General features: G+C 40.9%; 1 protein-coding gene across 1 annotated transcript in view; it reads left to right on the top strand.

The window, feature by feature from the left end:
• Nucleotides 1-10,198, top strand: part of LOC108761179 (uncharacterized) — a 60,420-nt gene extending 50,222 nt beyond the window's left edge. Inside the window, exon 7 of the mRNA XM_018507586.1 lies at nucleotides 10,083-10,198. Within this exon, the coding sequence (XP_018363088.1) occupies nucleotides 10,083-10,146 (64 nt within the window). The 3' untranslated portion in view covers nucleotides 10,147-10,198. The remainder of the gene's footprint in view (nucleotides 1-10,082) is intronic.
• The last annotated feature ends 404 nt before the right edge of the window (nucleotides 10,199-10,602 follow it).

Below are 10,602 nucleotides of genomic sequence, written 5' to 3'. Positions count from 1 at the left end.
GAGGGGGATTATTTTGAAGGGGATAACATAATTTTGGATGAATAAATGAATATTTTTTTATAAAAATGAAAAGTCACCTTACTTTTTGATCACACCTCGATACTAAATTTGGCGGTGAACGCGAATAAGCACAATCCTCTGCGCGCGGGATGTCACATCAAACACCCGCGAGAAATTATGTTAAAGAGAGCGGTGATCAACGTACAATCTGCGGGCGATGCATGTTTTGCGTGGTCGGTGGTCGCCGCTCTGCATCCAGCTCCAAAACATGTGGAAAGGATACCTTCCTATCCGCATTATTCCACAGTTCTAAATCACGCGGGCATCGAATTTCCAATGACATTGAGCCAAATTAGGAAATTTGAAAATTCTAATGACATTTCCATTAATGTCTACGCTATCGAGAAGGGGATTGTGCCGATACGACTCGCGGACCGAAAGAAGAGCAGACACGTAAACCTGTTGTACGTGGAGGACGATAGCGCGACATTTTGTGCTGATCAAGGACCTGTTCCGCCTTGTCAGTTCACAAATCAACAGAAAAGGACACAAGAAACATTTCTGTGATAGGTATATATAAATAATAACAATGATGATAATAATAATAATGATAATAATAATAATATTGTAGATAGCGGGTATAAAAGGGTAACACCATGAGACGACGGTCTGAGTATCGGAGAACGGTCCTTTTTATTATCGTACAACAAGAAACTATTATATCTATCTGCCCACACGGGTGCGTCGTCGTTACACACACAGCCAATCGGGTGGCATGAAGTCTCTAACCAATGAAACAACGGGAACGCATATCGCGGCGCCATTTCGCGCGAAGTCGCGAAATATAAATATTAGTGATTGCTTTACAGCTTTGGCCAGCCTGCAAACGGTGTTCGTCCTCGAGCATCGTTTGCCTCATGAATCTTGAACAAATATGTATAACTGAAATGGTACATGAACGGACTTGGATTGATTGCTATACTCATAACACAAATAAACTAAAATTGACGTGTTCTAAACAACAAATAATAAATTTTTGGCGTATATAAAGTAATTTCTTAATTAACGCAGCCTTATAGTACTAACGTAAATTTATAATATTGACGTAAACTTATAATACTAATGTAATCTTAATTAACGGAGGTATGCATTATTACAGAAATGGCAAGCTAATACTAGTCTAACCAATTTGAACTGGTTTTATCTATAGTTTAATCCTATCGGGCGACAGGATAGAGTTATACGGTTTCTGAGTGATGGGAGAACCTGGAATGTCCTGAATGTCATAACGGTTTTTGTCAAGAACTTTGGTAACCAAGTATGGACCTTTATAAACTGGCTTTAGCTTTCTATTTTCTCCCGGTTTAACTACTGAATCGCGAATCAAAACAAAATCTCCTGTCTTATATGTATAAAAAGGGTGTTTTATGATGCTTGTCATAGTATAATTTGTTGTATTGTTTGAGTTTGTCCGACGCTTTTATTGCTATGTCGCCGTCTCTGTTCCGGGTCTCCTCGAGGATTTCAGCTACCAAGGTAGTCTTCGCTAGATCGTTCAGAAATCGAATTAAACTCGAATCTAGATGGTTGCGTTTATCGTAACCTAATAGTAATTTAGACAGCGAGGCTTTAATGGAAGAATGGAAAGTGTTATTAATGACATACTGTATATCGCCTATCTTGTCTGGCCAATTGGCTAGCTCTTCCATAACTTTACGAAGAGAAGATTTTAAAAATCTATTGACTCTTTCCACTAGTCCATTAGCCCAAGGCGCGGCAACGGCTATCAAATGATGATTTATATTTCTATTTCGTATGAAATTAGCGAATTCATACGACGAGAAAGCGGTACCTCTAGCGGAAACCAATTCTGACGGGTTGCCAAATAGGTCGAATACCGAAACTAAATACTGAATTGTTTCCTTCGAACTCGTGGTCTTCACAGGGAAAAGCCACGTAAATCTAGTAAACGCATCGATTAAAATAAGAATGTGTTTGGCACCATTATTTGCCTTTGTTATAGGACCGAAATGATTTGTATGCACGATGTGCAGGGGAAGCGACGGAGTGTCCAGAAATTGAAGCTCTTCTTCTTTGACGCTAGGAGAAGCGTTATATAATAAACAGACTAGGCAATTGTCTACATGGTTTCAACACTTTCTTTCTTATAGACGGAAACCAGTAACTATCACAGATTCCTTTTACTGTCTTTTCAATTCCACAATGCGCACTTTGATCATGATAGACTCGAATGATATTAGAGACTATTCGGGTCGGTACATAAAATTTTAAACCTGTTTCTTGCGATAAACAAGACCTTCAATCAATTCGAACTTATCATGTTCTGACTCCTCTAGATGGAGGGCAATCGCTTGTACGGCAGGATTAGCGAGTTGTCTGCATTGCAACTCTTTTTCTAACGGTAGGGGATTAATTGACGCGACTACGCGACTCAGTGCGTCGACGTGAGCCATCTTAGTTCCTTTACGATGGACTAACTTAAAATCATAATTTTGTAGCCTAAGTGTCCAACACGCGACACGAGGGTTTAAATTGGTTTTATTAATAGCAAATACGAAAACATTACAGTCGGTAAGTATAGTGAACGGGATAGGGACCGTATAGGTAGACATGAAATCGTTCAGTTGCTTTGACTATCGCGAGTATCTCGAGTTCAAAAGAATGATAACGACTTTCTGCTGAGTTTGTTGATTGGATATAATATGCTACCGGAGCCCACAAGCTACTGTCTTGTTTCTGCAAGAGGATTGCAGCAAGAGCGATGGCGCTGGCGTCGGTGTGCAATTCGGTCTCCCGACGCTGACTGTAGAGTAATACTGCGTATGACATTAAAACGGACTTTAAAGTTTTGAAAGCGGTAATGCATTTGGCGTCGAAGTCAAACGTTGAGGACTTTTTCAAGAGCGTATAAAGCGGTTTAGCAATTTCGGCGAAACCTTGTACAAATTTTCTAAAATAAATAACAAGGCCTAAAAATCATTGTAATTCATGAACGTTCCGGGGAACGGGAAACTTGTCGACGGCTTCCGCATGTCGTTCGCTCAAAGTGATACCCTGTTCCGATACAAGGTATCCTAAGTACTCAACCTTAACTTTAAGGAATTGACACTTCGAAAGATTTATTTCAAACGAGTGTTGACGTAACAACGATAACGTTTTAGCTAAAATATTTAAATTTTCTTCTATCGGCAGCTAAAAGCTTGACGCTGTCACTAACACCATGCGCGGAGGCGATGAATTCAATCTTGCGGATCCACACGTCAACTTCATCTTCTTCCAATCCGTTAAACTGTGGAATTTGGGAGGCGAGTAAGGTAATCGCTTTTTTTTGTGACGCAGGGGGAATGCGTTACGCATTTCCATCCCCCTTGGGGGAGGGGGACGGGATATGTGGGACTCTCTCTCCGAGGGTACTGCCTCGGAGAGCCTACCCACTAAAACCCATGCGGGCGTACCTAACCCGGACGAAAGGGACCCATCCGGGAATTTTGCAACAGTAGTACTTCCGGATGGGCCCTCGCACTGTTATTGTGAATAACCTACCATATATACATGAGAGTGTGAAGACGCCGGCAACACATCCTCTCTTCCCCATATACCCATCTCGATGGGACCTCGGGCCCCCGCCCTCGATCCCATGGGTCTTCCTTTGAGGGCCAGTCGTAACTGGCTTGGCCTCGAAGCCCTACGATGTTGTCGCTTTTTTGAGACCAGCCGCCCCGCTAGCCGGTGCGGCTGTGTGTCTCCTATTTTCGCGTTCGAGTCAAGGCCACGGGAAAGGGCATCTAAGTTAAAGATGGAGAAGATACCCCTCCCCGTGGTTGGTGTCGGGGCTCTATTACCCGCTCGTCGGGTTAGACCCTTCACCGCCCCGTTAGTCAATCCGGTGATCCCTCCTGTCCCTTTGTGCTCTTGCCCGCATTCCCGCACAAATCCCCTCCCCGTATTGGCCCTTTGGGCTCATCTGTCTCAAGTACTACCCGTATTGGCCCTTTGGGCTCATCTGTCTCAAGTACTACCTACACTACGAACTGGTGTTTTCGTATTCTAATATCCTACCTAGTTAAACCGCCCGCGTCACGAGCCGAGGGTATGACCACACCCTCTCGCGCTCTCTCTGCCGCCTCTTTCTTGGTCATCACCGACTCGCAGTGAGTTAGGAAGGCTGTTTTGCCCTCTTCCATCCTTAGGGTCCTAATAATCGAGCTCCACGTCAGATCCGGGCCCATGACTTCCACAAGAGCTGCTCTTTCCCTTTCCCATGCCGGACAATACCTGGGGTGATCCCGATTGACCACGGCTCGATTGGACACCACCAATCATAGCGACACATAGTGCTTAGGAGCTTTGTAGTCTCAAGCGCTGTGAGTGGTTCGTGTCCAATTGAGCCGTGTCCAACTGGGTGCCACCCACAATACCTCAGTGTATGTCTGGACGAGTCATTTGTCGCCTCGCAATGCCAGCATTTAGTAGTGGTCTCCCTCCCGATGCGACACAGATATCTTCCGAAGCAGCCGTGCCCCGTTAGGATCTGCGTCGCTCGGAAGGAGACCCACCCTTGCCTCCAGCCAGCCACTCAGTTGTTCCCCGATGGCTCCTATGATGGCATCCTCCCCTTGTTCCATGTCACCCATCCACAGTTTCTAATTTCTTATCAACTTTTTTTTGGTTTCTTCCTTGATCGTGTCTATCATGTTTTTTGATATTGGAGTGTTAACTGGTGTAACTCTCCTTATTTCTGAAATCCTCTCGTATACTTCTTCCTGCCGTCTCGCTTCCAATTCAAATGGGAGCTTTCCTGCCAGGGCCGTGTTTACAACCAGAGAGGTTGTTTTATAGGCCCTGATAAGTCTTCCTGTCATTCTCCTCTGCGTCTGCCGTAGGGTTTGTATGGTTTTCCTATTCCTGTTGATTTCATAGGCCCAGACTGGGGCCCCATAGAGTGCTATTGAAGACACCACTTGGGCATAAAGCCTTCTTACTTTATTATTAAGTCCTCCCAGATTTGGGAGGAGCCTACTTAGGTTTAGAGCGGATCTCTCCAGCCTGGGCGCTAATTCGGAGAAGTGGGCCACATTCGGAGAAGTGGGCCAAAATTCGGAGAAGTGGGCCTAATCGCCTGGGCTGTCGGAACAGCGGCTAACACCGACGAAGTCTGATAACCGCCGGGAGGATCTGTCGGCATTCCAGTAGCAGTAATTGGCGGTTGCCAATTGGTTGAGTTAGGTATAGCACTGGTAGTAAAATGAGCCGTTTGGCCACTAAGGGCTGACGTTGAGTATCCCACAGACTTAAAAGGCGAAAGGGGTTGACTACCCTGGCACGCTAGACTGTGAGCTGTCCGGCGGGCCGTACAATAAATTTGGCACTATATTCGGAACACATGGCTGGAAAACTACTGGTTTTTGATTGAGTAACTGATCCAAAATGGACTGTTGCTGCTGGAGTTTTTCCATAAGTAGTTTACGGTAGCTTCCAGAGAACTTGACGAATCGGAATTCATCCTAACCTTGTCAGCACTGGTACCGGCACTTGTCGATTGATGTTCAGAGCTAACGCTTTCTAAGTTGAAACTTCTCTCGTATCAGACGGGTTTTCCTCGTAGGAACTTAACGTGTCAACACAAATCACTGGATTAGGGCTAATCGGCAAGCCCGTATTCTTTAAGTTCGGCGACTAGCTGGACTATCGAAAGTCGCTCAATCTCTTCGCGCTTCATGCGTCCGGTATTGTGGTTCGAACCACAAGCAGCGTTGAGCAGAAGCCAAGGAGGCAACAAACGCAGCACAATTAAAATGTGTCGCAGTAATGAACAAAGCCAAAATGGCGGCAAACGCGACACGGTTAAGGTTCCGTTGCGATAATCTAAAGCAGCGTCCGACGGATGCCGAGCAACTACTAGAACTTCACTCGATACGGAGGTGAAGGCAAAACCGCTAACAAAGGTTTTTGTTAAGCGGGCATTAAACGCGACGCGGTCAGAGAATAGAGAACCGGCGCGGTTGAAGAAAATGGCTGACTCAGAACGACGTAACACATGGAAGATATATCCCACTTCTGAGGGCTGTAAGATATTTCGGATGGCAGGAATAACAGGAGAGATATAATAAGTAATTTATATAGGTAGAGGGTATAAAAGGGTAATACCATGAGACGACGGTCTGAGTATCGGGGAACAGTCCTTTTTATTATTGTACAACAAGAAACTATTATATTTATCTGCCCACACGGGTGCGTCGTCGTCACACACACAGCCAATCGGGTGGCGTGAAGTCTCTGACCAATGAAACAACGGGAACGCATGTCGCGGTGCCATTTCGCGCGAAGGCGCGAAATACAAATATTAGTGATTGCTTTACAATTATTTGTTATTATTTGTGATAATTTCATGATCTCCCATCGGCGCCCTTATAAAAATTTTTCATCGTTTTTAGCCCGTTTTTAGCCCGAGCGAATGGTTAATTTGAGTGGTGCATTTTACTCAGTGAGTATGACTCCGTTTTTGGTCGCAAACAGGAACTTTTCCGTAAAAATGAGTGGTTAAAACGGATTGCACTCATGCAGGACACGAGTATATCTGAGTGGTAAAAACGTATACATTATGAGTATTTTTGAGTGATAAAAACGTAAATTTGAGTGAAAAAACTTATACTAGTGTAAAATACTCATTTAGCATTCGTTACTCACATTGCACGTTTTCACCACTCGAAATTATTCGTCGTAAGGCATAACCGATAGCACGAGAAAATCAGCTCCGCTCCTGTCGAGATTCGAACCGAGGCCTAGGCCCCTATTCTCGAAAAGTATCGCATACGAAAAACTAGGGAAATACTATAGTATATGTTACGTACACTATAGTATTTCCCTAGTTTTTCGTATGCGATACTTTTCAAGAATAGGGCCTCAGGGTACCTATTCTGTAACTGTTTTACACGCTTACCGACATTTGTCGGTGTCGTTGCGCAGCTTTTTTACTATATAAAATATCTGCGCAACGACACCGACAACTATCGGTAGGCGTGTAAACAGTTACAGAATAGGGGCTCTGGTCTCCAAGTCTGCTCTACGAGGCTGCCACTTTTCCACTGAGCCACACAACTCATATATCGATATTCGCTTACTTATGTATCTCTTATATGAAAGGTTATAATTATTATACAGTACATTATTAGAAATGTAACCACGAGCTTCCTTTACATGTAAATGAAGCTTGTGGTTATGAACGAAATTAAAAATAATGAATGATTTAACTGAAAATTAAATTACAGTAGTTACTTAAATGTAATGAACGTGTACATTAAATTTATATAATTTAATGTACTTTTAATAAAATTTTATGAAAAGTACATTAAATTTCATAAATTTTCATGAAAAATATATTAAATTTTATGTATATGTACACAAATATACTTTTTAATTATAAATACATTAAATTCGACGTAATGTCATAAAATTAATTTCAAATTGTGTAACTTAACGCACGCACGCACGCACCTCAAAAAGACATTAGACATTAACATTTTACATATTTTGATTTTGAATGATTAACGAATTGATTTAAAAACGAATTGTTATATCTGTTTGAAATTTTTTTTTCCATTTTTTTTGTTGGCTTAAAATACGCTAAAACATCCCTAGATTCATAATCAATAACGTCCTTGTATAAAAACAACTTAGAAGTATTCTTAAAATTAATTTTTCTGTAACAACTCCGAAGCGTAAAAATAGCAAATTTCGATTGTATCGTCGACGCTGCATTTTTTAATCTCGCGCACATAAAAACGCCTCTAACTTACCGATCGTCGAGAATATACTTTAAAATTGAGTCATAGATATCATTACATACTATAAAACCATTATTATAGACTGAATACTACGTCTTTATCACTGTGAGAGCACGTGTTTCGTCAATCAGCTGTACGCTGCAGTTCGAGTTGTAGTTCCGTGTTTGTGCTATTATTTTGACTCTATTTATCAGTGAAAAGTAGTGAAATATGAGTGATAAGTTGTATGCAGGCCGTAAAGGCAGTAAAAATCGAAGTACAGCGCATAGACGAAGCAAAATCGGAAATAGATGCCCGCCTAACCGTCATTCATTTGAGTGCGGTTCGGAGTTCGTTAGCACGTCGTCGAAAAAACTGAAACTGGATGATGATAAGTGTGATAGGGATGTAGATGACTCTTTTCGGCTATCGATTCGTGAATTTTGTCACTGTTTTTACTGCCCTTTCACAAGTTGTAATATGTAAAGAGTGCAAAGGTGAGGTGTCATTTTCGGAGGGGAGCAGGCGTGAGCTCGGCTCTAAAATCATTGTAACCTGTAAAAATTGTGGCGATAATCCAATAAACAGTTGCCCACTAATAAATGACCGTGCATATGAAATCAATACACGTATTGTTTATGCAATGCGCTTGTTAGGCATCGACATCAATGGGATCAAAAAGTTTTGTGCTTTTATGGACCTTCCAAAGCCGGTTTTTCAAGTTACGTATGATAAGATCGTTTCCAATATTGCAATTGCTACCGCATGTGTGCGCACTTTATGTATGAAAAAAGCAGCTGAAGAGGAAAAACTGATGTCTATCAAGCACGATAACAACGATGGGCTTACAGTATCAGGCAACGGCTCATGGAGAAAGAGAGGTTTTTCTTCACTTTTCGGTATCATCACGCTAATTGGCTGGCATACCGGCAAAACTATTAATATTTTGACAAGTCTATTTTAATACATTTGCATGCAGATTAGGTAAATCATTTCAAATTAAACAACTTTTTTCTAAATATATTTTATATTTAATGTGATTACCCTAATCCCAAAAATAATTAAGGGACGTGATAGATTAAACTAGAACTCTGATGTGTATGCACACACACACAACGTATAATAAATAATGAATTATTATATAAATTCTATTTTAATTTATTTGAAATCGTACGATATGGTAATTAATAAATGATAAGTAAATGTACGAGTAAAGAGAAACGTCGTATTAACGTATTCTTACTCATCAGCTGAAAAGGGACAATCCACTCAAAAATACACATAGCGGAAAAACGAGTATTGAAAACGGACGATTCACTCAAAAATACTCGCGTATACGTTTGTCGTTCATCAGCGGAAAAACGAGTATTGAAAACGGACAATCTCCTCAAAAATACTCATTGCGTACTCGTGTATACTCATTATCGTTCCTTTATGATACACTGCGAGTGCTTGCGAGTGCAAGAAACGAGTAAGAATGGGCTAAAAACGGGCTAAAAACGGGCTAAAAACGGGCTAAAAACGGTCCATATGAGGTCTAAAAACGGTGAAAAATTTTTATAAGAACACCTTTCCTTTGCGAAGGTGTGAGCTGAACATATTTGATATTGGCCGTATTGTTGTTTGAAACTATGTTTTCACTTGAAATTTTACATTTTTATTATATAAACATTGTATTTCTTCATAACTGTATTATTTCTTTACAATTATAACATCTCTTTATGATTATGGGTGCTTTCCAGCAAGCACACAGACACAGTGTAATACAGCGTATCATTACATCCTTGTTATTTGCCTACGTTAAACAAGGATGAAACAATTCACTGTGTTACACAGTGTCTGATTATGTTCTTTCTGGAAAGCACCCTATAATATGAGATACATCAATATAGAATGTTTTGCGTTATTTTATGTCTATAAGTTTTTTAATAAGCGTACCATTTTCTTACATTGTGATTCGTGCTGCCATGGTGAGGGCAAGCTAACATGAATCAATCGAAAACATGAGCCGATGGCCTGACTCTGTTTTTCTAGGAACTCTAGAAAGTTCCTCTGTTGTGATTGGTGGTCGTCGATTTTTAAAAAATAACGGAAAAGAAATAAAAAGTTACTTTCTCAAGTAACGGTAACTGTAACGAGTTACTTTTAAAAATCGGCAACGAGTAACTCAAGTAACTGTAACTTGTTACTTTTAAAAAGTAACTTTTCTGGATATATGTTATGTAGAATATATTTAATTAAATTGGAAGTAATAAATGCTTCATTTATATTTTAATCAAGAATAATTGTCATTTACAGCGATCCGGATCGAGCAATCTTCGTTCCGTTTAAGAAGGTGGTGCTTGCTTGGTGCACCATTTGACCCGAAGCATCGATCACTATGGTCACCCCTCATATTCTATTCTCCCAGTATACTATGTAAGAATTGATGATATACAAGTCATACTTGTGGATGTTCATCTTCAAAAGCTAATCAGTTTCTGATTAGCGAGATGACTATTCTTAATCTGTGGCGATTCTATTATTCTACTATTCTCTACTATACGGAATCATCTAACTACTTGTTAAAGTTGTCGAAATTTGAAAACCTTCGGACACTAGTCTAATAGCGAATCTATCGAAATATGTATATTAAAACTCATTATAAATTGTACCTACAACATTCGATGTCTCTTCAAACGCAGCATTATGTGATTATAATTATATATATATGTATATACATATACGTATGTGTGTGTGTGTGTGTGTGTGTGTGTGTGCGCGCGCGCGCGCGCGCATGTGTGTGTGGTGCACGCGCGCGCACGTGTGTATTAGCTGA

Source organism: Trachymyrmex cornetzi, unplaced genomic scaffold, assembly GCF_001594075.2.
Source record: "Trachymyrmex cornetzi isolate Tcor2-1 unplaced genomic scaffold, Tcor1.1 scaffold242, whole genome shotgun sequence".
Classification (NCBI taxonomy): Eukaryota; Metazoa; Arthropoda; class Insecta; order Hymenoptera; family Formicidae; genus Trachymyrmex; species Trachymyrmex cornetzi.
Note: the sequence above shows the minus strand (reverse complement) of the source record. Positions and strands in the feature narration are given on the sequence as shown.